The following is a 27,855-nucleotide window of genomic DNA, read 5'->3' as shown; positions in this document are numbered from 1 at the left end:
TGTCCCGCGACCGATGCCTGGCGGTGACGTCACGGGCGGCGCAGCCAATCGCCGCGGAGCGCGGGCGCGAGCGGAGCGGGAAGCGGAGCCGACATGGTAACGGGCGGGCGGGCGCGATGCGGGGGGCTCCCACAACCCCGGGCTGTGAGGGGTCCCCTCTGCTCCTGTCCCGTGTGTTGGGTGTGTGGGAGGGTGGAACTCCCTGCCAAACCTCTCCTGTCGTCTTCCCCCTTCCTTCCTCCTTCCTTCCCCCTTCCTTCCCCCTTCCCGAGGTGAACTCCCGGTCTTCTGTCCCATTTTCTCCGTTCCTCCCCTCAGCTCTCTCGGCGCTGCCTTTTCTTTCCTTTTTCAGCTCCGAATTTCTTCCAGCAGTTGGTTGTTTTGTGCTTGTTGATGTGAAGCGTCTCCCTAAAGCTCGCCTGCTGACCGGGCTGGGGGAGCCCAGGATGTGCACTCGCCCTTGCAGTGTTTTTTACCTAGTTGTGTAGCTCTAAGATGAAGTAAGGAGTAACGTTTGACTACAAAATAGTTTGGGTTGGAAGTACCTTAAAGATCACCCAGTTCCAACCCCTCAGCCATGGGCAGGGACACTTCCCTGGCCCCACACTTTGGCTGTGAGCAGTCTAGGCCTGGGCTCGTTGCTTGGGCCCCGGGAGAAACATATTTTTTGTCACAATTTTTCATAGACTCATAAATCAAATCATAGATTCATAGAGTGGTTTGGGTTGGAAGGGACCTTAAAGTTCATCTAGTTGCAACCCCCCTGCTATGGGCAGGGATACCTACCACCAGATCAGGCTGCTCAAAGCGCCATCCAACCTGGCCTTGAACATCTGCAGGGATGGGGCATCCACAGCTTCCCTCAGCAATAAGTTGAAACTGGGATACATTAATATTAATGACATGCCAAAAAAAGTTGTTGATTTTTCAGGTATGGTGTACACATAGAAAAATAAGGAAAGCTGTAAGCTACAAAGAGAAATATCTGAACATGACACTTTGATGTACGTAATAAGTTATTAATAGCGTGGTATTAGGGACCAGGGTCAATTAGGCTTGCAATACAGAGGTCTATAGTATCTCCTCGTGATATGTACATTTTGGAACTTTGTGTGGAATCAATCATGGAAATTTGGAAGGTGAACAATGATAAAATCATAATTTAAATGTTTTGGGGATTTTCTTTAGTATGTACTCAGAGATTTATTTCATGTTGATAGATTGTATTATTGTAGGAGGACACAGGGGAATGGACTCTTAATTCCACCCCAAGGCCCCTTTTGCGTTTCCCAAGATTATATCTTCTGTCCTCTCTCAACCCCCTTTTTTCTTTTCTCATTAGGGCCTCCTACCTCTTCTGCTGAACCTTTTTGCCCTGATGAAAATTATCTGTTTAGGCTCTTTTGTTTGCCTCCTTGAAAGTTTTTGTTTCATCTCAAGACTGCTTAGTTCCTTTATTAGCCTTCCATGGGGGACTTTGCTGTAGACATTTCTGTAAGTCTTAATAAATTATGTGAACTAGTTCTCTTTTATGTTATGGAGACATTCCAAGACTCTTAAGAACATAAAGATTTTCCTCTGCGAAAACTATGCTCATTAGACCTTATCAGATCATGGGAATCCAGATTTTCAAGCATTCTGTTTTTAATTATTGGTGCAAAAAAAATTGCCAGGAAGGCTTAGTAGAAGTATTACTGCCTTTCAGTTGCCTAGAATGTTTCCAGTGTTCACACAGATGTCCTGATTTTTTTCTTAGCCACTCTGCTGTAGCAGACTTGAACTTCAGAAGCACTAATTGAATATTTCACTCTTAAAATTATTTGAGTTTTCAACATCACTTTCTTTGATGCTGGTGTTTTGTTCTGGAAATGAATAAAAGATTGAGTTAGCAATTTGTGCATCACTCAGAAGGCAGATTTTTATTTATTCTCTAGATCTCCATATTTTTAAACAACTCTTTAATCTCTAAGTATTTGGTGAGCTTGGTGATCCTTTTGAGTATTTTTAAAGGCTTCCTGCATCTTGTACATATGGGAAATTTCTGTTGGTGGTTTTATCTTAAAAAAACATTCTCTTTGAGTGATGTTTTAGCTTTTCTTTTTTTTTCCCCTTAACTGCTGCTGGTCTTCATTTGCTCCTTTATAGGTTTAACTAATATTAAATTTCTGATTTTTTTTCTGATTTTATATGTGTGTGTATGTGATCTGATAGTTTCTCAAACTTTTTAATTTAAGCTGGGTTGATTTTTTTTCTCTTGGCTGTCCTGGTCCCCTGTTTCCTTGGTTGCCTACATAGATTTCAAGTTTGTATTTGTTTTTCTAGCGATCTAGGATACTTTAATTTGTTATTCAAAAAGATTCTGAACTCAAGTTGTGATAAGGAGAGATAGGTTAAGGCATTTATTGGAAGACAGAGCAAAAGTCACCCTGCTTAATAATTTTGCAGATCTAAGGTAGAGAAGCATGGATTTGTGGGTGTGAAGTTCTTGTTTCTTTGAAGTTGTCAGAAAATAAAATATGCCAATGCAAATAATGAAAGCAGTTCTGAAAATTTAGGACTTCGTGATTGAATTTTAAAAACCATTACTAGTATCTTCAAGTTTTATGGGTAGCTGATTTCTCTGAATGAGAGCGTACTAGCTAGAAATATAGGAAAGTTAACTGGAAGCTTTTGATTCAGAGGGCTTGTTCTGTTACTTATTTGACCTGAAGTAGCAGGTATGGTTCAGTAACCTTTTAATAATTATTGTGCACCTATATGACAACTGTTCTGTTTGCTTGTTAATAGGCTGCATGTTTACCAGACGCCGTCTCGCTTACTCGGTTTCCAAGAGGAAATGAGTCCCAAGAAGAAGATGTGGGTGAATATAAGACTGTATGGAAGCAGGTAGAAGAGGTATGCAAATTGCAAGCGATAGACTAGATTTGTTATAAACTTCCCTTTGTTCCCTTCTTTTTGTTCATCTCCCCATCCTCCACTGCATGCTTACCTCACCCCCTGCAAAGAAACTACTACAAAACAACAAAAAAGAGGGCTGGGGGAAGATCTTCAGAAAGGCTGAAAGTGAAAGTGCTGGCAGAGGTGAAGAATGTCTTGCAATATCCAGCTTTTTTTACAGTGTGCTGCCACTATGATATAGTTAAGTAGAATGGGAGTATATGCTTAAACTAGGAAAAATTAAACAATTACTTTTGTTCTGGTAGTACCAGCACACTGAGACTTGAGATCCTTCTCTTTAGCCTTACATGAGATGAGATTCAACCACTGTTTACAAGTACTTTGGATCTTAAAGGAGAGAGTGACTGGGAGGAGAAAGGCTTAGAAGGGCAATGGCATTTGGGGCATGGTTTAGTGGTTGGTAGGGATGGTTGGACTCGATGATCCTGGAGGTCTTTTCCAACCTAGTGAATCTGTGATTAGTGAATTCTCATGCAAACTGACAATTACATCTTCGAGAATAAAATTTACCTCTCTTGATATCTGGTCCAATATGCTCGTGATAACATCTTAGAGCGAGTTATTTTTATTTACAGGACTCCAGGAAAGAAACTTTCAACAGTTCTTGGGAATGCTATGCATCCTGTAAGATTCTGCTGAGTCTGATAAAATTCGTGTTCTTAATTGTTTTCTGAGAGCCTTAAATTGTTACACTCAGTTTTATGTGGTATTTATATGCTAGTTCCTTGAGCTGTAGATCCAAAGCATTGAAAATATGTGAAACCGAAGTAAAAATACTTAAAGTGGACCTAAGTATAGGCAACCCATGGTGCAGTAATTTTACAGAATTAGATTTTAAGGCTAGTGTGATTTTATTTGTTATTACATGTAAACTTTATCTTAATATTGAATAAGTGATAGGGAATCCTATGTCAAGGTTTCTGAAGTACTGTAATAACTTATGAAGAAAAGTTTTGTTTGGCACCACTTCAGAGGATGTGAACTTCCTTTGAAATTTTCAGATTAGAAGGGCAGTTAGAATGTTGATTAGTTTGAATTTAATTGAAAATCTTTGTTATCTCATTCCCAACATCCTCAAAGCAATATAGGAAGTGACAATGTGCATTGTTTTTGGAAGCTGATTAAAATGAGTAGGATTTCTGTTACTTAGATTGTTACATCCTCGACACACACACTTTTCAGCAAAAAAAATAACTAATAGTCATTGAATTAGCTCCTACATTTTATGGTTTATGAAGTAAGGCCTAATGACTGTGTGTCAGCATTAGCAGTTTTTGTTGGAGAAATCCTGTATTGTGATTTGGTTTCAAGAAGTTAACAGCAAGGTTTAAAGTTCTGCTTAGGAGAATACATCCTGCCCTGTCATGGGGCATCCCACTGCAATCATGGGAACTGATGTAATCCTCTTCTGCAGATCAGTTCAAAAGTATACAGTATATTGCCCTAAATAAATTAAAACTAAAAATGTTTATTATAATGCAATTGCTTCCTTATTCAGCTTTGTCCATGGTGCTCTCTTCCCAGTTTCTCATGTTCTTCATCTGTTTAGTGTCTTTCCCATATCAACTTTTTCTTCACAATTTGCCTTTTTCCTCAAGTCACACATCTTTTGTTAATTGCTACTTTTCAATTAATTGAAGTTCTACTTCTTTACTGTGGTATGATTTCAAAATATTTCTTCATTTGCTGTTCTTAATTTTCTCTCACATTCTGAGGAATGTGGTAGAAGCCAAGTCAAATCTCTTCTATATTAAACTAATTTCTGTTAAAATTTCTGAGCATTGTGCTTCTTTCTTACAAAAGGGAAGAGTAAGTCAACATTGCTTGTTTTGTTTGTTTTCTACAAAGTCCCAGCGCAAACTAATGCTTCTAGAAAAAGACACACTGCTAAAATCGGATACCAAGGTAAGACAGTATTTTATTTTTTTATTCTCCATGAAAATATTTCATTTTCTGTAAAGATAGGGAGTGTTTCCAAAATAAGGAAACTCATTTATCTACTAACTCTCTAAAGCTGACACCTTTATTCTTATTAACTTTGAAGCTGTATTCTAAAGTATGTGTCTAGCAGCTACTGAAAAGTTTCATTTATGTATAGCGAAAAGTTTACATGCAGTCCTGTCACTCAACTGATAAATGACTAACGTAGGGAGCAAAATGGAGGGCTGTGTAACTTTACTACCCACTTGGACTATTTCCTAATCAGTGTATGTGTAATCTGTGAAACTCTGTATAGATCACTTTAGATTTACTCTGGAGCTTTATTTTTGCCAGCTGCAGTTGATTACCACCTGTGAATATCATTAGTAAACCCGTGTCCTTGAATTAGAAATTAACTGAGTAATGCTGAGTGCATGAACATGAGTTCCTGTATCCCTCAGATTTTGAGGAATGTGCAAAAAGGCAATGCTGCTTCACTGTTTAGTTGCTTGTAATTTCTCAACGGGAACCTTTAAAATAGAATTTTAAATACAATAGGACCCCAAATTTGGGAAAAATAAATAGTTGGACTGGTTGGATGAAATATTTGGGTCTTATAAATCTCCATCTTAAGTGACTTCACTAAGAATATTCAGATGGTTAATTCAGTTGACTGAATAATTGAAAAAAAATGCTTTTCTTCAGAGATGTATCTGTTGAATACATTCAGAAGTTTAGTTACTATGTAGTTACTAACATTAATCTCTTGCTAGTAATAAACTGTTTTAAACTATTATTTAATGAGAATAAAAAATTAAGATGCATATTCAAATGTATAAAATACAGTCTTTTCCATTTAAGACAGGATAAGATTCTATAAGTATAAATAATGTTTTCTTAATTTTATTTGGGTGTGGACTGAAGCTTTCACATATCTTTGCGGCTTTACTGAAGCATGTCATGCCCTTGTAATTAATACTTAAACTTCCAAGATACACTTGTCTTTAAACCTGTCATAGCAAGACAATGGTTAAATGGAGTTGCGAAAATGAAGATTAAGCTAAGATTGCACTTCATGCTAGAAAATAGGGATGAGGGGAAGAGGCCACATTATATCCTCCGTCAGCAACTTTCATGGAATCTTACTGCAGCACTGACATAGGCCTTTGTATTGACCCAGGAAACTACAGATCTGTTGGTCTAACCTCAAAGTCTGGGGCAATTATGGAGAAGATCACACTAAGTGCTACTAAAAGGCATTTAAAGAACATCAGGCACATTGGGTTCACAAAGAGAAAGTCCTGTTTTACGAATTTGGTATCCTTCTGTGACAAAGTCACCTGCCTCATGGATGAAGGGAAAGGTTGTGGATGTAATTTTTTCTGGATTTCAGTAACACTTTTGATACTGTGCCTCCCAGCATCCTCCTGGACCAAGTTGTGCAGCTGTTGGATGAACAGGTCCATGGTGCACTGGGCAAAGAACTAGCTGGATGGCAGGGCTCAAACAGCTGTAGTGAATGGGGCTACATCTAGCTGCGACTGATCTCCAGTGGTGTTCCTCAGGGAACAATTCTAGGACCAGTGCTGTTCAATGCATTTATCAACAATCTGGATGCAGGAGCTGAATGCACCATTAGCAAGTTTGCTGATGGTACCAAACTGGGTGGTGCTGCTGACACTCTTGAGGGACAAGAGGCCTCGCAGAGGGATAGATAGGTTGGAACATTGAGCTGTGATTAATGGGGTGAAATACAAATGCCAGATTCTGCAGCTAGAACAGAGTAGCATTGGGCACAAGTATAAACTGGGAGAGGAGTGGCTGGAGAGCAGCCCTGCAGAAAAGGATTTGGGGCTGCAGGTTGGCAGCAGGCTCAATACTAGTAACAAGTGCTCTGGCAGCCAAGGGGGCAAATGGCATCCTGGAGTGCATTAAATACAGCACAGCCAGCCAGACAGGAGAGGGGATTATCCTGCTGTATTCAGCAGTAGTGCAGCCTCACCCTGAGTTCTGTGTGCACTTCGGGGGCCCACAGTTTAAGAAGGGTGTGAAGACCCTTGAATGTGTCCAGAGGAGGGCAACAAAGCTGGTGAAAGAGCTGCAAATGTGTCCTACAAGGAGCTGCTGAGGACGCTGGGTTTGTCTAGTTTGAAGAGGAGTTTGAGAGACCTCCTCATTGCTCTCTCTTCCCACCAAGACCCGCCCAGGTCTTTCTCCACAGAGCTGCTCTCCAGTCAGGTGGAACCTAGTCTGAGCAGCACTCCAGGGTTATGTATTCCCTGGTGGAAGACATTACACCTATCTCCATTGTACTTCAGAAGATTTCTGCTAGCCCACTCTTCCAGCCAGTCCCAATCTTCCTCAAGAGTAGCTCTTCCTCTCAACTTGGTGTCATCTGCAAACTTCATAAGGGTGCTTTTGATACCAACATCCAGTTCACTTATGAAGATATTAAACAGTGCCAAGCCTGTCATTTCAGTGGAGACAGAGTAGGACTCAGAACTTCACTTATACATTTAGTTTATTACCTATAATGTTACAATTCTAAGTCAAGAGTATTAAGCTTAAGTCTAGACCAATATTGATATCCTATAAGTGTTTTGTGACGGACTATATGACTTGTCTGGAGTTCAGTGATAAAGTCTTTAGAGATGTTTCCATGAGGTTGCTGCAAGTGAAGTTTTTTAGATGGTGTGGGGGTTGGATCCATGATCTTATGTTGACATTGGTGGGGATCTCAGACCAGCTGAGAGGGAGCTCTGTTTATGACCCGCTCCTCTCACCCTCTTACAGTCCATTCTGGAGCAGTGGTGCTGCTAATAAGGGACAGTGTGGGTTGCTTTGGTGCTCCTGTCAGTGCAACCTCCACCAGCATGTAGGGATCTGAAAAGCTCTAGGGTTGTACATTAAGCCATTTCCAACACACAAAACCCACTGTTTCCACATCCATAAGTCATCCAAGTACAACATGTATTGTTTTCTAGTCATGAATGGTATTAATACTTCTGCTTTCAGGATCACCTCGGATTCTTTGTTCTGTGGCTATTGTGTAACTCTACTATATGCACGTACTTGCATTGATATGTGGGAGGGGGTGACCAGGGGCCAGTTGGGTCATCCTGACAGGCAGATGTGTGGTAGAGACATAATGGCTAGCTCATTCTCCCCAGCTCATCAAGAGTATAAGCCTTACTGGTCCACATGGGCTTTGATGTGGCTGCTGATGTGGAGTGGCCACCAGACCTTCATCTCATTCTCCTCCACTGTGCGACTCAACAAAGCAGTAGCCCTCTTCAGCAGCTTCAAGGGGAAGTATTATGTCATTTCGACCCCAAATTTAATCAGAGCATGTTGAAATATTGAGGAGCATCACAGCAAATGCCATGATGATTATCCTCAATAGTAGAAATCATGTCTAGAAATCATAACTAGAAGTGATTATTAAAGCATTCACATATTTGACTACTAGATTAACAAAAATTGCTTAACACAAGCTATTCAACCTTGTATGCTAATCCCGAATTTTGGTACTCACATTTTAGAGGAAAACAATGCTACTTTTTCCCCCAATACATTATACTTAAAAAGTGGCAACATATCATTCAAAGAATTGCACATTAAAAGGTGTCTTTTTGGGTTTTTTCATTTGTAATATTTTTCTTAGACCTCACTAACTTTGAACCAACCTTGCACTGCCTTAAGCAATTGGAGCAGTGTTATTGTGACACAAACATCCTTTGTGTGATAAAGGTTTTTGGTTGACCATAGCCGTATATGATCATTAATATTGGAGCAGTTTATCTTGTTGGTATAGTCCCATAATTTGACTGGTGGTAAATGAGAATTTTCTCCTCCGTTATATGAATTTGTTTCTATGAGTGATAATGGTTCACATGCAAGATAAATCGTTAGATTCATCTGCAATTCATTTGTATACCATTTAGTTCTTATTAGCACATGATATTCAAATGTGATCGATGCACTCCGAAATGTTTGATTGATAATGTTCAACCATGATGTTTTGGTATGTAAAATTTCTTCAGGGGTTTGTTACTGTTATTGAGGAAGTTTTTACTTGCCTCTGTGCCTACATAGGTCAAATAATTTGCCAGTAGTGTCGTGGCCATTATTGTCTGGTGCACACAGCATTCCAAATATTATTAAAATGAAGATTCTCACAATAAGTATAATTTAGAGAGGTAGGTAACTTTTCCTTCCCATGTATATCAAATTCTGTACCAACTGCTTTGCCGCATATCCAATAATACTACCTTTGAGTTCAATTCATAATTCCTTTAAATCTTTGTAATAACTGAAGGCAGGTTTTCCTGCATTATTGCTGATGTTCTTTTACCTTTTTGGTCATATTCTCTATGGAATATATATATATGTATTTGTTTAAAGTTTTAACTAATCTAGAATTCGCATACAATAAACCTATGCACACCGTTCTGTAGCACAAACAAAATAACTACACAAAAATACATCAGTAATCCTTTGCAAGGTTCTTCCCTGTCAATCAGGCAACTATTTTCTTTCAGTATTTTTAGATATCCAGGAATGATCCACGAATATACTGATGGCTAGTGCTTTATAAAAATTTTGGAAAGTTATCCCTCTATATTTTAACAAAGCCTGTTTGAGTTTTCCCCAGTAATCACCGGGGTGCTCATCCATTCTCTGTATTTTTGTCCAGTTAATCCCAGTCTCAGCACATGCTTGGATCACCTGTATTAAATTTCGTATATGTTGTTTCACCATTTACATTATTAAAAATCCCAGTGTGGAATATTCAGTGGCCAGATCTCGCCTCCTTCTATAAGATATTTTCCCACTCTGCGTTAAACAACTCTCAAAAATTTCTAGGTATTCCCCAGTTTGGGTTTTATCTTGTTGATATAATTGAAGTTGCACATAGCATTGGGATACTGAATAGCCTGCAAAGTTACAGGATTAATCTTTGCAGTTTGCTACAGTGGAGGAGCAGTAAATAGAGGTAAAACAGCTGAGGCAAAGAGAAAGAAGAGGAAAAAAAATGCAGTTAAGATAACACACACACACACACAGCCGCCTCTGTCTGCATTGCAGAAGGATAATAGAGTGATAAGCATGTGGAAGTGAGAGAAAAAGAGTGTATGGCACCTTATGTGGATTGCTGCAGGTAAAGGTTTATATTTTTTTTTAGATAATGTCGCTAAAGGGTGCATTTCTGTTAGTGAACGCTCTTGGAGGTGGCCACCGTTTCTTTTGTCAGACCTTATAAAACTTGTTGACATAATTTAATCACCCGCTTTTGCTTTTCTTTCAAAGGCTTGCTGTACCATAATTTTTTCCCCGATGCGATGGTTAAGGGAGCCCCCTTCTTAATGCCTGGTCTGTTTCTTATGTTATGTGCACTGTGTGCTGATGAGGCTGCACACCATGGTAAAGCTGGCTGTAGTGGAGTGAAGGGACTTGTACCCTGCATCATGGGGTGCCAGACTCAAATCGGCCCCTTTTTGGTCTCTGTGTCAGAGTTGAAACTCTTGCTCTCTGTGCCCTCCCAGTCCAGAGGTCCCAGGTGAGTTCACCTGTCTGCAAGCGAGAGGATGTTTGAGCTGGGAGGATCCAGATACGTCTTCGGATCCCATCTGGATTCTGTCACAAAGTCTATTTATGACAGCCTGGACTGAGTGCCTCTGAAAGAGGAAGGACAAACTTACATGCAGTTACACAGTTTACAATTTAAGTTACTAGTCCCCATGCATTCTTCACATGCTGTCCGTGCAAAGGTTTATTCAGTAGCTGTCCTTTTTTTTTCTTATCTTCTGGCCCGAATTAGTTCCTTCTGCAACTCAGTAAAAGTTAAACACAAACCCATTTCCTCAGCTCTATATTTTCAATGGTGATTAACAATGATTTACTCAGAGTTTTGTTTCTCTTCAAGACCCAGCTGGTACAAAATTTAAAGGTAACTAAGTTATACCAATGTCTATAAAAATTCTGCTTTCCAATCACCACTTTCTCCCCTGACCACATGTGTCCCTGATCTGATCAGGGGTGTTAGAATGACTCCCTACTTTCTCCCCAGGAAAGCCCTCAGGACTGGGTGTTTTACATGGGTTTTTTTCGTAGCTGGGTAGTTAGATCTCAGTAGCCGAGGGCACAGTGTCTTGGAAGAGAGATCATCATCGACGTTATCATGTTGGATGCCTTCATTCCATATTTTGGCATATGAATTTATCTGGCCAAGACTGAGGAAGGCATTTGGCTTAATAAAAGATCTGGGCTTGCAGTTGGCTAATTTAAGTTCTTAAGCAATTTAAGTTAGTTTCCTTTTCAGAGGCCATTGATGCTTTCAACATTCAGACTCTGACTTCAAAGGTCATTCTGCATTTGTTTTTTATTCGGGGAAGGGCAGTGGTTTGTTCTATTTGTTTCCTTTCACATGCAAGAAAGGTTTTTTTTTCTGTTTTACCCTCTGTATTCTCTGTGTCAGAGATACACCACAGAGGAGCTCTGTTAGTCCATGTGTCCATGAACAGGCAGTGGCTTGTGAGAGTCAATAGGCTTGCACTCATAAGCTTTGAGATTGCCTTTAGATAGATGGGCTCTCTTTTACGAGTCTAATCAAAGACAGCCCAGCTGGGTATATTAAACTGAGTGGAAGAGAAGTTGGGGGAGATCCTTAGTAGCTGTCCACCTTACCACTCCGAAATACCTTGAGACCCTTTCTATTCCCACAGGGGAGAGTGAATACATATTAATGCAGCAGTTTGTCTGTGGCAACTGCATTTTTCTGTCACATTGAACAGGTGAGGTTCTGACAGGTGACTAAGGATTTGCCACAAGTCAGAATCTGGTTACCCGTGAGTTTCCTTAGAGACTGGTACTCACAGGGTTAATACGCGTGGTCCCCAAATGGGACAGCCAGCAGCTGCTTACAGCAAAGTCAGTCAGAGAGACAATTACACAGTGCTGGAGGCAGTAAGTAATTTAATTCAAGTGACAGATCAAAACACATTCAAGATTGCTGTTATAAATTCACTGCTGTGTTCAAGCTTAAACACTTACAACCGGTTAACACTTAGCATATATGTACATATTTGGTTTATATATAATAACAGCCAAAAAAAAACCCAAAACAAGCTTTAGTTATTAGTTATTTTCCCAGGAAAACATCTGACAGAGTCAGAGGCGCAATTCTTACCAGGATATTTCTTCTTGGTGAAGTTGCTCAGTGCATGAGACAATTTTGTCTCCACTTTTCCAGTGGTCCATTGCCCACTCTCTCCCTTGTGGAGGGGATTTACATTTAAAATTTTCCAGGAATATGTCTAACAACATTGAAAAGCTGACCTCTCAGGGTTGCTGGGAAAATTTCCCTTTATGGGATAAAATGCCAAAAGTCGATTTAGCTAGATGTGATTGGTTTTTCCAGACCAGTTTGGCTAGGTGCAATCCCCCTTGCATTTCAGTATCCCTCAGGGATTAGCTGAGGGTGCTGGGCATGGCTGAAGTTGCACCTAGAGTGATGCCCAATTAAGCAGACACAGTCTCATTAAAACAGCATGGTAGAATCATGGTATTTTTTCCTTTTCTTTAACAAAACATAACAAACAAAAGTCTGCTATACTAGACAAACCAGAAAACAGGTGTGGATAAGGGACCGTATTACCTGATAAAACCCCAAAACACGATCTGCCCATACAGCCCCAAGGTTAGGTGGTGGAATCTACCTCCCTCAGACAGATTCACAATGATCAGGTGTGACAAAAGTCTATCCAGTAAACATCAAGCAACGAGCCCTGCAGTAAGGTGTGCCTTAACCAAGAAGAGAAAACGTAAAACATTGTGGTAATAATTACATAATCCTGCTGACTCCATCATTTTTTCTGTGACACCCCGATGGCAACAGAGTAGGACTCAGAACTGCACTTATACATTTAGTTTATTACCTATAATGTTACAATTCTAAGTCAAGAGTATAAGCTTATGTCTAGACCAATATTAATATCCTATAAGGGTTTGTTGAGGGACTGTATGACCTGTCCAGAGTTCAGTGATAAAGTCTTTAGAGATGTTTCCATGAGGTTGCTGCAGGTGAAGTTTTTTCAGATCCTCTGCTGGTGTGGGGGTTGGATCCATGATCTTATGTTGACATTGGTGCGCATCTCAGACCAGCTGAGAGGGAGTTCTGTTTATGACCCGCTCCTCTCACCCTCTTACAATCCATTCTGGAGTGATAATATCTGGGGTATCAGTCAGCCCAGCTCTTTATCTGATTGAGGGGACGGGGTTGTTGCTTTGGTGCTTCTGCTGGTGCAACCTCCACCAGCATGTAGGGATCCAGGGTTGTACATTAAGCCATTTCCAACTCGCCAGACTCGCTGTTTCCACATTCACAAGTCATCCAAGTACAACATATATTGGTTTCTAGTCATGAACTGTGTTAATTCTTTGTTCTGTGGCTATTGTGTAACTGTACTATATGCACATACTTGCGTTGCTATGTGGGAGGGGGTGACCAGGGGCCAGTTGGGCCATCCTGACAGGCAGATGTGTGGTAGAGACATAATGGCTAGCTCATTCTGCCCAGCTCATCAAGAGTATAAGCCTTACTGCTCCACATGGGCTTTAATGTGGCTGCTGATGTGGAGTGGCCACCAGACCTTCATCTCACTCTCCTCCACTGTGCAACTCAACAAAGCAGTAGCCCTCTTCAGCAGCTTCAAGGGGAAGTATTATGTCAAAGCCCAGTATCAAACCCTGACGAACCAGACTTGTGACTCATTGCCAGTTTGAGAAAGAACTATGTACCTTTGCTCTCTGGGTACAGCCTATCAGCCAGTTCCTTACCCACTGCACAGACCGCTTGTCTAGGACATAGCGCATAAGTCTCTGATAGTGCATAGCAGGAGGCTGTGAGGAGCTGTAAGCCTTGGAGGAGTCCAGGTAGACAATGTCCACTACTTGCCCTGCATTAACTAATGGGAAATAGTAGTATGTAGATCTACTTCTGTATAAAGTAGAAGGTGATCAGGTTTGTCAAGCCCCTAGTGAATCCATGTTGGCTTTTCCCAATCATGTGCTTCAGTGGACTTGTGACAGTTGCTTGAGTAGTCCCTCCATAACCTTCCCAGGGATTGAAGTGAGGCTGATGGCTCTATAATTGGCTGTGTCTTCCTTGGAGCCTTTCTTATTGATGGGGGTGACATTAGCCTTCTTCCAGTCTTTGGAAATGTCCCCAGATCTTCATGACTTCTCAGAGATCATGGAGAGTGGCCTCAACAATGACATCAGACAACTCTCTCCCTTGGGTGGATGCGATCTAGTCCTCAGTTTTACAAATTGGGGAAGTAGTAATTAAAGTATTATTTCTCCAGAACATAGTGAAATATTAAAATAATTATTTGGGGAGTTTAACAAACACAGTGAGATGGAGTGCTCATTCTAAAGCCTTTTTTTTCTTGAGTCAACAGATGTGATCTTGATAGAAGACTTATTTAACTTCTGTTTTTTTGGAAGCCAGTCTTTTTTTTGTCATCACATATATCAAGCACAGTGCATTTAACCTTAAATATGTATCAACCATAGATCTAATGAGGAGTGGGGATGTGTGAAGTATTGTCATTTCTTCTAGTGGCTCCTCTTCAGTTGTGGTCATTGTCTGACATTACAGAGGAAATCGGGGGAAAATGCCAACTCTAAGACTACTTCTTATTTCCTCTTTTTGAATAAAGAAGAAAAATTTTTCTTGATACCTGCAATTGTTTTTAAAATCTTTTGAACAAATGAGTCATCTATTGGAATAGATAATTCTTTTTTTTCTGCTGTATAAACTTAATTGAATTTTTATCTGGTTCTATCCCATTTTACTCCAATATAACTCAACACAGTTCAGTAAATGCTTATTTTCTTGTTATACAGCATTCTTTGTTAATGATTCGAAATAAAGCTCTAATGGATGAATATGATGAATGGCAAAGAAGGAGTCCTGAAGGTAAGTAATTGCTTCCATGTAAGGTCTGTTCAAATTTCTGCAAAGTCTTTCATCTGGGCACCTTAAACTGTGTATGTATCAAATGACTGCTGATTGTATTTTCATACTATAACTACTTAAAAATTAAATTAAATACTTCCCACAGCAGCACATGTTTTTAATTTTTTGCATGTCTGTTCTAAGTGAACTTTGAATTCAAAGTGAATATTACTATAACTTAATCTTATGATTCTCAACAAATAAATGCATGATTCATATCACCATGGATCAGTTAGCTAAACAGAAAAAGAACTGCTAGCAGGTCTCCTAACAAAATAACAAAAGTTCATTATGCTGTTACTCTTTCTCAGGTTTCTCTGTGGTTGTTTCTTCTCCATCTTTTTTTTTAATATTTCCTTTTTTAGGGCAGAAATGCCTTGGCAAATAGTTTTGTCTACATTTTGTCTATTAAGAAGATAATATATGTTTTTGTCTTTGCACGTATTGCTAATAAACTAGCAATAATTTACCCATACATCTGTTTAGGGTTTTGTTGTTGTTGTTGTTGTTAACACTTCACAACAGTGTGATGTATTATGATATGCTAGTTGAAATTTTGAAGGAAACCTTTAGTGATAAACCTATTATGCCCATACCTAACTTGGGTTTAACAGGGGTCAGAGTTCAGGTCAAGAAAAGGTGATGAAAGACACTTCAGTTTATTTTAACACCAGGTATCCAGCTCACTTATTGATCCTGAGAAGTTCAAACCACTGGGACAGGAGGTAGCTCTTTTATTTGTCAGGCATTATTAGTCAGAAGTTATAAATTCCTCCATTTTTTCAAAATGTTGAGCAGGTCTTGGATCACAAATCCTGCAAGGATTGGTTAAGGGAACTGGGATTATTTAGTCTGGAGAAAAGGAGGCTGTGGGGGGAGACCTTACCACTCTCCACAATTATCTGAAAGGTGACTATAGTGAGGCAGATGTTGGACTCTTCTCCCAGATAACAAGTGATAGGAAAAGAGGACATGGCCTCAAGCTGTGCCAAGGAGGTTTGGACTGGATGTTAGGAAAAATGTCTTTACCGAAAGGGTTGTCAAGCATTGGAACAGGCTGTCCAGGGAAGTGGTTGAATCACCACTTCTGGAGCTCTTTAGAGGATGTGTATATGTGGTGCTTGGGGACATGGTTTAGTGGTGAATAGGGCCATGGCTGATTTATGTTTGACTTGATCTTAACGGTCTTTTTGCAGCGGCTGGTGTGGCCGGATACTGAAAACCATTCAGAATCCAAGCGTAAATTAAGTAATCTAGTTTTGTAATCTCCCATTTGGAGACTCCTGAACAGTTCCCACTACATTATCATTAGTGTTCTGGTAGCACTCACTGTTATGGCTCCTGTCAAGGACCTGTTAGCATCTTTCAACCCAGTAAAACTCATTAGTTAATTTTTAAGTCGATACATTAACTCATTTGAGTATTTTTTATGGCAGAAGAGGCTTGGGGGTTTTTAGTGTTTACAAAATGATAGGAATGTGTTTTAGACAGCAAATGGTGGTTTCCAGTATTTTGTCAATAGGCCAAATAGGAATGCATTTTCAAATGAACATTAAAGTCACTTCTGCAGCTTCTTTGAAAGTTCGTGTACTTCCTGCATGGTCAAATAATAGCAGCTAGGAAAAATACCCTTCCTTATAAATAAATATTATTGCTCTGTTAGAATCATTTCATAGTTCATGTGCTTTGTAAGCCTGTCTCTATGAATGGTCAGACTCCAATGGTTTTTAGGGGTATGTAGACCAAAAGTATGATATTGAGTGAATTTGGGAAATACTGGTTCTTGGCTGCTGCTCATAAATAAGCTGCTGTCTTAAAGCAAATTGATAGAAAGCACTTACACTTTCTATCTGGGTAAAATACCTGGAGATGTTAAGTTTCCTTACTAAAATATGTAATTATTTTAAACTTTAAACTATGTGCTTAAAAATATTCTTGAGGTTTGACCTATTTTTATTGGCTTGCTGACTTGCTTTGCTCAACCATTCTTACTTGTTCTCAGGTGATAAGGTTTATTATTAGAAGTCTTAATTTTCTACTAGAGAAATGATCTGTGCGTATTATAATGCAAATAGTATTTTGCAGCCAAATCTTTGCCTTTTTGGCTACCTTTTTGAGGGAAGAAAAAAGAAGTTGATGCTAAGTATTTGAGTAGAGTTATAGTGCTTGCATGAAAGTTACTGTACTCTGCCTACATCTTCTCTGTCCAGTTTGGCTCCTTTCTACCTGCTGTTTGTTTTTAAGGAGAAATTTACTTAACTGAAAACATTGTCTGGATTTAGTCTGGTGTTCTTTTTAAACTTCTGGTACTATTTATGTAGCTCTAGAGCTGCTAAATCAGCTGAATTAAAACTTTTTAACAAGCATTTGGATCATAAAAGCAGATTTTAACTCTTACCTTTGCAAAATAAGGAAGTGGAAGCAACCATACTTTAAACCATATAAAACAGTTGTGGTCTCTGCATAATTTCTATTTTTCTTTGCAAAATATCAGCATTCTGCCAAATTCCTGTTATTTCAATAGGAATTTCTGTATAAACATGTGCATAGTAGCTGCTTTTACATTCCTAGCATCTGGTAGTATTTTTCATAGTAATTGTACTATGTGTCACTATGCAATTCTGTTTGACATTTGATTTTGCATGTGTCATGATTCACAACTAAAAGCTTTACCTGACAGCAGATAAACTATGTTCTCTACAGTAGCAGCTGCCATAAATGTTTTGCCTCAATGTCTAAGGTTTGCACTGTTCTTTGACTAAATTAGGGTTAGTGATTCCTTTTCTAGGGAGATGTGAAATTCTATTCTGATGCTCACACAATGTGAATATTGAATGGGTAGCACATAACTCAAGAATGGATATCTAAAAATGAGGTGTTAGAAACCAATAGTAGAAATAGATAATTCCAGCTAGTGAGAGCTCATGATAATCGTGATGGAGGACGTGGCAGGGGAAAAGTTGTATGTGTTTCTTCAAACATGCCAGTGATTATGAATAAAAGCATACCAATTAATTTTATCATATGTATGTAGGATATTCTTGTCATTAAAAAGTCTTGCTCTAATAATAGCACAGACCACTACCTCTTACAGCTCTTAAACATAAGCTGAATTCAGGAGGACTGTACTTAAATTTTATGTCAAGATTTAGAGACGGTAACTCTCAAAGTAAAAGGGATTATTATTGTGACGTGCAATTTAATGCATTTTGAACTCAGTAGTTTTGCTGATTTTTATCGTGGAATAAGCACTGCCTTTAGAACTACTAATCTAAGGCTTCTCAAAATTTATGGAGATAAAACTATAAAATTACTTTACCCAAAGTGTACTTTTATAAATTTCTGAAATCAATTGTACTGTGTTTAGGAGATGTTTAATGCTTTTATGAGAGAGTTAAGGATTTTCCTTTTTGTTAAAGGAAAAGCTTTATTGAAGTCATTAATTTTAAGATTGGATACTTGGAGCCCAAGCTTGGACAAAAAATATCCCTTTCATAATAAGATCTAAATCTGTTAGAGTAGCTTTCATTTCTTCTGTTAATAAATTCAAATGCTTCACTTCTGGAAAAGTCATATGTTTTTGTAGATGCTGCAACTTGACATGAAACTCAGAATTGGTTGGAGTCCATTGAAGGCTATCAAATACAGCAATTCACTTTTTATTCAGAAAATCCATGAGCCATAAATCAAATTTGCAGAAGCATTCTGCAGAAACATTACCACATCGTTGAATAGTACTGTATTTTCCTTTAAGTACTGATTGCTCTTTCTCAGGATTGGAGCTGGGATATTGGCCTTGCTGGGCCTTTGATCTCCATACATGTAGCTGGTTTTGTGAATAGTAAGGACATACTTTTAAAGTTCTTTAAACCTGATAGGTTTTACAATCCTGATCAAGCATTTGGGAGGCTGTTTCACAAGGAATTGTAAGATTGGAAGAATCAGATAGCCAGCCTTGGTGACTGCATCACTTCGCATGAAAAAATCAGGCTTACCTATCTTAAAGTATGACTGTACTTCACATTTCAATAGTATGTACCTAAGCTAGCTTAGGTATAAAATAATGCAGAAGCATTGACACCACATTTTATCAGTATAATTTAACTTGCTGGGAAGTGACAGTAGGTTTGCTCAGCTAGACACAACCAAATGTGGTTAAACTGCTGCTGACAGCCAAGCTAGGTTTTTTAGAGGCTACTCAAGTTTCTCTCTAGGCACGATGCTTTTCAATATAAACAAGTCTGTATCATGCAATGCAAACAATTAATTTTATTTTGCAGTGCTTCCTGCCGAACCAGATGTACTGATAGCATTGGGAAAAGAAGAGGTAAGTCTTTGTTTTTAAGAGAGGAGGGAAGAAAGACATACAGTTGCTGCATTTTCCTATGACTTCTCATGTCTGCTGCTAAGATACTGTGTGTGTTTCTTCCAGCATTGTTGTTCTAATGTTTTTCTTCTGCTGTATTATAGCTACAATTCACTAGTTATAACAAATGATCTTTTAAACAAGTTCTTACATATTGCATTTCATCCTTAATATAAAATAATGTAATATGTTGCATAGTAGAGTCACGTGACAGTAATTTGCAAATAATTTGTTGAGTTCTTCTAGCCCTGGAAGGAAGACCATATAAAAAATATTGAAGAAGTAGCATTACACTACAGTCATTGGAAATTGATATGCAACATGATGTGATAATATTCTGTGGCTATGGCTTAAAAAAAAAATACTTCATGGCTTTCTTCTTCTTCTTAGCATCTTTCTACCCCTTAGTATCACTCACAACAGGCAACCCAATTGCGCTTAAAAGTCACTATTAGCAAGTTTTTTGGTTGCGCACTTTCATTTGACTGTCAGTATGGCATGTTTGATCTGATATCCCATTATGTGGCCTATTTTGTTGAGGATTCTGGGTTTTTTTCAGATGTTGCATATAGCTGGATGTTCACTGTTGCCTGCCTTTAGGAGTACGCATATTAATAGCTTCTGGCTGCAGTAGTTTTATTTCTCCCTCTTTTGTCTCCCAAATATGTCCATATCACTGAGGACCATTTAATTAATGAATACAATAAGTTTTTCTTTGCAGCATCATTGTTTTCTGAGTACTATACATTTTATATTGGTGCAATTGATGTGGATTCGTTCTTGCAAGCACCTGCAATGATTTAGACAATGCAGCCCTGGTGCTGTAGACACTGTCTCCTCAGTCTGTCATCAGATGAGCAGTTTGTGTGGGTGCTTCATAATATGCTTCAGGTAAAATCAACTAAGTTGTCTTGTAGAGCTACAGTAAGACACTAGTGGTGAAAATACCATTTTATATAGCTCCAACTGGATTTAAAAATAATGCATTGTTCTGTAGCCATAATTCTTAAGAAATTACAAGTAATTCTGTCCCTCTACCAGGTTTATAGATGTAACCTTACTTAGAGTAAATACTACAAACTGGGCTGTCTGGAAACTGCAGGTTTATTTTTACTTTTTATAGCTGCAGAAAGTAAAGGATGATCTTGACATGGCACTGGCAATGGTTCAGTTAAAGAATAAGCAACTGGAAGAAGATTTGGAAAGGTAATACAATAAAATAATTATGAACGTTGTAAGCATTTTTACGACTTTTTTTTTTTTTTTTTTTTTGGACTGTCAAGGAAAACTATTTATCTGTTGTGCCTTTTCTTGTTTTTCATGTTTCAGAGAACAGCAGTGGCATGAGGATCAGGAGAAGACACTAGGTATTCTTAATAAAATTGAAGAAGAGACAAAAATCCAAGATGAACAAGCCTCCAAAAAAGGGTATTTTTACAGCATTGAGTATTTTATGTTGGAGAATTCAGATATCAACAAGAGCAAATGAATAAACAAACTTTTATAACATACTCCCTGTTTTGTTAAATAGCTCAAATAATAACTCAGTAATCCGTAACTGAAACACGGAAAATATTGTTACTATCTGCTTATATCCTGTGATTCAAGATGTTGAACTTATAACAATAGAAAATACCGGAAATTTTTGTTTAAGAACTTTTTAATCATTTTATTGAATTTCATATTCTATTGTTCTGTTTTGCTATTAGTTTGAGTGATACCATATTTCATGATCTCCAAAAAAAAATGTTACGCCTCAAGAGGTACAATGAAGAAATCTGGACTGCTCTGGGTAAATTCCTGCAAGAACAATTTCCTCTCCCAGAGAAAGGTGAAAGTTCTAAGAGAAAGAAGGTAAGATTTTTCTTAATAACCATTAAATTTGGAATGTTCTGTTTCTGTGCAGTATCATTGTAAAGTAACTAGCATGGAATCTGCAGTTATATTTTGAAATAAGTATAGTTCTTGAAGCTGATCCTTTAGGTTTAATTGATATTTTTCAGGTTGGTTTATATTATTTAAGGCTGCTCCCAGCTGCATATTTTCTTTTTCAATGCATATTTTCTTTACCCAATGAGATGCATAGCAATGTATTGTATTTCTTACTGAACTGCAAGCTGTGCCAAATTTGAAAATGTTGAGGGGTTCACTCAAAATTGTTCCATCTTCTTTTTTGCTGGACTAGGCAAGTGGATTCATATTTTTGTTGGCAAAGGAAATTTTAATTGTCTAACAATGTTTTTGGAACAATAATAAGGACAAGTGTTTATAATTACAGTGCAGTTTGGAATGTTAACCATCAGTTTCTGTTCAAGCAAACTGGGCCAAAAATTATCTTAAAACTTTAGGGAAAATAGGCAGTCAGGGAGTATTTTGCATAATAAATTCAAAGTCTGCAATAAAAATAAGTCTTTTACCATTGCTATTTGAAAGAATAGTTACAAAAAAGGTGGGGGTTGGTTTTGATTTCAGGCGTACTTAAGAATACAGAAATAGAAAGGATTTCTTTAATCCAGTTCCCTGTTATTTCAGACAACCACATAATGTAACTTCGTTAATATTATCATTGAGCTCCATTTTAAAACCCATTATTTTTGTTACTACTGTTTCTACTGGGGTTTGTTTTAGTACCTCAGTACTCTGGTTAGAAACTGTCTCCTAACTTCCAGCCTAAATTTATTCATGTCTAACACAGATCCATGTATTCTTACGCCAGTATTGTCCCTAGAATAGCTCTTTTTCTTGTGTTTATTCATTCTGATATGTTTATACACAGCAATCTTATACCCTCTCATTCTTTGTTTTGTTAGTTGAACTGGCAACGCTTTCTTGTTCTCCTGTGAGATGATTTTTTTTCAGTTCCATGGCTTATCCTAGTAGTACCCATTTTCTATGTTTGCTTCTACTGGGGTGTGTGTTTTTGAGAACCTAGTAAAAAAATCAGTATTATAAACAAAACTACTAGCTCACAGTCTTCACAAAAGCAGCTAATTACACCCTTGTCTTTTTCTTCCTATTATTTCCAAATGACAGAACTGTGGGCTTTTAATAATAATAAAAAAATAATTGTTTTTGCACAGAAGTATGTATTTTGCATATAAAAATACCAAACAAAGCCTTCAAGACGGAATGTCCATTTTCAAAGTCTTATTCAACCATCTTCATACGTCTTATTCCATTATACCTTGGTTCTTCTGCATATCAATGCCTTCCAGTTTCTTGCTATTACTAAATATGGTATGTTTTAATCCAACATTAAGAGATTAGATATTTGGAGATTTAATTAACAGTCATCTTTCAATCATATATTTCATTATTTCCATCTAATATATGATTTCTCTAATGCTGGTCGTTCTTCATCTTACAGTTGGTTTAGGACAGGGTTCTCCAAACACTAATGACTTTCCCAGATTCATTTTAAGCAATTGCCCGTTTTTCCTATATATATAATTATTATTTCCTTACAAATGTATTTCCTATAATGAGATATGCCAATTTGTTGGCTCTCATTTATATGATGTCACAGAAAAATATGGGCTGGAATTGACCTCTGGAGGTCTTCCTTTCCAACATCATCATCAAGGTAGTGCCAATATCAAGGTTGGATTGAGTTGCTCGTGGTCATATCCAGCTGTGTTTTAAATATAAGAAAGCAGTGAATTCACGTATTTCAGAATTCTGAGGAAGATTTCATGTAAAATTTCCCACCCCAGAGCAAAATCAACTGCTTGAATTTCTGAGCCTCTGTTATGCTGTCAGATGTTCTTATTAGCTATCCTGCCTTCATCATTCTGCCATGCAATTCTCCTTATTAAAATCTAAAGAATAAATTAATAGCCAAGGTTTCTGGGGTTAATCAGCCCTCCCCCTACTCACAGGAGCTCACCTTCTAACTTTTTTTTATTTTACTTAGTGGAAAATGTATTTTGATAAATATCAAAGCAAGATCTTGTCTTAGTTTCAATTTTATTTATGCTTTGTTGAAATCTTAAACACAGTGTGGTTTTTGAAAAGTCCTTTTCTTTCTTTACATTCCTTTTGAATGCATAGTTGCTTCTATATATAATAGACCTCAGTGGCTCAGCTGCAGATGCCCTGTATTCTCCATTTAAGTGATGAACTGTGAAAGCAGGAGAGACAGCCATTTTCACCTCCATTGTTTTCTTTATTGTGTCAGAAATAGAAATTTTTGGCTTTAGCAATGAAACTGGCTGCTGCATTGATTTGGAGGAGCACTTTATTCACATCTGTTACCAGCTTGGTGCAACACTCTGTAAGCACCTAACTCTGTACATCAGTTGTTTTGGTTCATTTCACAGAACCTTGTTGTGTTCTCAGCAGTTCTGTGTGAGGGCAAATGTGTGGGGCTGATGTCTGTAGGTCTCTGCTCCAGAGTCGGGTGAAGTGTTCCAAGCCACTCTCTGCTTCCACCCATCTCTTGCCAGGCGTCTGCGTCTGGGTTTGGGAGTGGGAAGGAAAACTGAATCATAGCAGCCTAAGTTTGCTTCTGTTGCCCAACGCCTTTAGTATGGGTAGTGATGGGGGTAAGAATTCCCATGCATTTTCAATCTCAGATTAAAAAACCACACATTTTTTCCAAGATATGAAATAAGAAAAGTCATATGTTGAGGGATAGCCTTTTATGCCGATGGCAGGGGAGGGAGAAGAAGATGCCATTGTGGTTAAAAAAGCATCGAGCATCCTGCTTGAAAGTGACTTCATAAGCATTAAGTCAGTAGAGGTAGTTATATTAGTGACGCTTAAAATATGTAAGCAAAATAATTTTAAAAAACAACATATGCAATGCATGTTTTAAGCTTAGCAAAGTAAGTTTGCTAGTTCTCTGAGAGCAGTGCAAACCCCTAGTTACTGAAGTGAGAATGTAGTTTCAATTTAGAAAGATCAATATTAAGTCTATTACATAAATTACAAAGTAACATTCTTGGCTAGGGAACTACAACAGGCAAGGCTACAAAGTGTCTTTATGATTGGTGCTGATTCGACTTTCTTAGGCTAGTATCAAGATAAAGGCACCTTGGTAGGCATTATTGAGCTGTAGCACAAGGGTTTGCAGGGATTTCCGAGGAGCAGGCAGTATGTCCCCCCTTGTGGCTTTCCAAAGGTGAGAATATTAAGAACTGTGACTGGAAAAAAGGAGCCAAACCTTGCCTTTCACAAATTCTTTATTGCCTGTATTGTTCTGTTCCAGAATTGGCATTTGTATAAGGTGCTGCACATCTGTTAGTGTCTTAGGACTTAAGTCGACATGCGTAACAGCAGTGCGGAGTAAGCAGCCACCAGTGCTGTATCATCTCCTTTATTTTGTTGAATGTGAAGTGCGTGGAGAAAGAGCATAGAACTGAATGTGTTTCACTATGCAACAGCAACAAGCAGTTCTGTTAGACATCGCTGCCTAAACAATAGGAATTTATAGGCAAAAGACTTGATTGGCTTGCAACAAATGAAAACAAGTAATTTTCTAATCTTATTTATCAAGGACTTTTTTTTTCTCAAAATTTTAATTATTCTATTTCTCAAGCTCGGCCAGTTTTGTTAGTTGAGGTCAGGGTAAGAGTAAACTGAATTTTCATTGGGCAATCGTGAAAAAATATTATGCTGCTATGAACAGAAGATTCGAGCTGTGTCAAATTTACAATGTGAACATTTTTCTGAAGTTCACAAACATTTTTTCTTAATGTCATATTCATAGAATGTTTTGTACTGTTTTACATTATTAAAGTGATGCACTTGGTTTTATTTAAGTGCAAACCCAGGTAGATATACAATGATCACTTGAGATGAATCTTACTTTAATAATTAATTCAAAAGATGTTACACCTGAAGTATATGATGTAGAACTGCTAGATGCATGATTTAAATACTACCTTGTATTACTGTCATTACTAAATCTAAAAGTATTCGTCTGTTAGTATACTGTGCAATCAAATAATTGTGTGGTTATTTTTGTTTGTCAATTAACATTTTTCCTGAGTTTTTGATTTTATTAATTTGGTTGGGGGGTGGTTGTCTTTGCAGAAGCCTTCTGAGAAGCCAGATGTAAAACTCATAACCCTGAAGGAGATTTTAGAGGTAAGATGGTTTTGTTGTGTAGAGATTTGGATGATTTTCTAACACTCAGATCTGATCATAATGTATTAATAAGATAAATAACAGTACATGACATACAGTTAACACAGTTAATTGAAAAGTAGAACTTTTAAGAATGTTATGTCAGATTTCTGTTTTATTTCCTGTCATCTTAAAACCCTATGTTTTTACAAGAAATATGGCAAAATCTTCAGTTTAAGCTGGAGAATGATTATCCTTATTTCTTGATTTTATAATGAATATTTTAAAGAAGTTAGTAGTAGATGTGTAGTCTTATATATTGACTGGATTATCTTCTCATATAAGGAAATAAATGAATCATTTCTAATCAATTTTATGCCAGCATTGCTGAGCATGTATTTTTAGTTCATCACAGTGCAATTTATGAATTTGAAGTTCAAAGCAAAATTTTCAGAGTATTACAAATCATTTCAGTGGCATTGTTCCTTGTCTTAAATGTAGCATTTGAAGTGAAACTTCCTATTCCTCCCACATCCTCACTCTTCAGACAGCTGTAAGCATCCACGTGTAAGACCTCCCTGGGGAAAAAAGGTTTTTTTCCTGGAGGGAAAACTTGATGACTAACAACTTTCTGGTATTAAGATGCTATGATCTGGTCACTATGACATTGTTGTACTTTAGAGCACAGACTTCAGGCTTATATCATCAAAATAATTATTTAAGCTTCAAGTACTTCAGTATGCCTATTGATGCCAAATTAGGCAGAGCTTGAAAACAAATCAGAATTTGAAATAGCCACAGTCCATATGAATTAATTATTATGAGGGAATAAATATGGTCTCTAAGAACAGAAAGAATGTCAAAACTGATCCTTTTTTTTTTCAACTTCATTAACTAATTCTGTATTTAGATAAGTAACAAAGGAGAAGTATCAAGAGGAGGTGAATTATTGTAGGGGACTTGTCATACCCAAACAAGAAGTGATATTAAGAATTTGGGTAGTCTACTTATGAGATGAGCAAAAAGATCCAATGGGTAATTGTGGTGAAGTTAAAGCACGACTATAATGTCTAACTTTTTGCAGGTGCAAACTTATTTTTAACCATAAAGAAGATACCAAAATACAGGAAAATATTGTGTCCAATCTGAGACAGATTTCTTTTTTGGCTTATTAGTGAGATGAAATTTTAAGATGGACTCTCTGCTAAAATCTGAAAGAGTAAGGGAGAAATACTGTTGGTTGACAGTAAGTAATTATGGGTTTTGAGGGAAGTGATTCCTAAAAATCTAGCTTTCCCTCTTGTTTAATGCTTTTTATTTTAAATTAACAGATATCAATTTAAAGATTAATTATAAGGATATACTACCTTTGTGTTCAGATCTTTTAGGTTACCCTATCTAAAATCCACTGAGACTTTTTGAGAGATGGTAAAAAAATTTTGTATGATAAAAGGACAATTCTGGTTCTAAGTTTTACATCAAAAAAGATGTAATTAAGTTAATTGGAAGTTCTTCACTTCCACCTTGAAGAGGTCTTGTATTTCTCCTCTAGCCTTATGTTTCTTACATTGTCTGCCCAAGTGTTTCATTAACCAAATCTATGCAAATTATTGTAAAAGAGATAAAGATCTAGCGGTTTTGTTCATTTCCTTATCCTTTTTGTCTTCCAGCTTCTTATAAATAAATTAATGGAAACCCCACATGAACCCTATATAAGAGTCAATGACTCATTTTGGCCACCTTATGTTGAGCTACTGCTGCGATGTGGAGTTGCCCTAAGACATCCAGGAGATCCAAACAGACTGCGCCTGGAAAGCTTTCACATGTAGCATGACCTACATGTTTTTAACAAAACAAATCAACAGTACTTTTACTTGGGGGATAAGACATACTTAGGCTTGATTATAATTTTTTATAATATTAGCAATCTCTTGGATGATTTAATTTTTTCATCATTGGCTGAATTTAATTTTTTATTGTTGGATGGTTCTATTTGAATCTTTTTCCCTATTGACTGAAGTATCTGAATGTGCAATATAAGGAAAGACAAAAATTTCAGGCAAAATTTGAAATAACACAGGTCCTCCTTGCAAACATTTGGAACCAAAAGTAAAGGATCATCTCCTGAATGTGGGGATTTTTTTGCAGAACGATTGCAAACCAGTTTATTGGCTTTAAGATAAACATGTAGAAGATGTGACATCTTTCTGTGCAAATGGCTGCAGATGTTGAATGTGTAACTCTACAATGCATGCTTCCTAAACAGCCCATATTGTGTAATGCTATATTGCCTAGCAGTACATGTCTTCACTTTTTCAGATCTTGTTTATCAAGATCTGTGTTGTTGATTTCTACAGTTTAAGTCATGTAAAATGACATTTACCTTCTGAATAAATGCTGGCATACTGTGTCATCTTAATTTGCTTTTCTATAGCCCTCGTTATTTTAGTACACGGGTACACAAAATTCTACTGTTGTTATCTGTAGTGAATATAACCTTGGAAAATAAAATATGCATTTC

General features: G+C 37.6%; 1 protein-coding gene across 1 annotated transcript; it reads left to right on the top strand.

Annotated features, from left to right (window-relative positions):
• The first annotated feature begins 49 nt into the window (after positions 1-49).
• CENPK (centromere protein K) lies at positions 50-27,855 on the top strand. Its single transcript, XM_054055404.1, has 10 exons — positions 50-96; positions 2,788-2,895; positions 4,807-4,863; positions 14,788-14,860; positions 19,180-19,226; positions 20,389-20,471; positions 20,595-20,693; positions 20,975-21,119; positions 25,302-25,355; positions 27,005-27,855. The coding sequence occupies exons 1-10, from the start codon at positions 94-96 to the stop codon at positions 27,161-27,163; spliced, it is 828 nt and encodes a 275-aa protein (XP_053911379.1). The 5' UTR covers positions 50-93; the 3' UTR covers positions 27,164-27,855.

This window comes from Cuculus canorus, chromosome Z (assembly GCF_017976375.1).
Source record: "Cuculus canorus isolate bCucCan1 chromosome Z, bCucCan1.pri, whole genome shotgun sequence".
NCBI lineage: Eukaryota > Metazoa > Chordata > Aves > Cuculiformes > Cuculidae > Cuculus > Cuculus canorus.
The sequence above is the reverse complement of the archived record's forward strand: the minus strand, read 5'-3'. Positions and strand labels throughout refer to the sequence as shown.

Excerpts from the sequence above, each read along its gene's own strand:
- CENPK (XM_054055404.1), top strand. Across the intron at positions 2,896-4,806 it reads TATGGAAGCAGGTAGAAGAG|TCCCAGCGCAAACTAATGCT; the intron begins GTATGCAAATTG and ends TTTTCTACAAAG. Across the intron at positions 20,472-20,594 it reads CTGGAAGAAGATTTGGAAAG|AGAACAGCAGTGGCATGAGG; the intron begins GTAATACAATAA and ends TTCATGTTTCAG.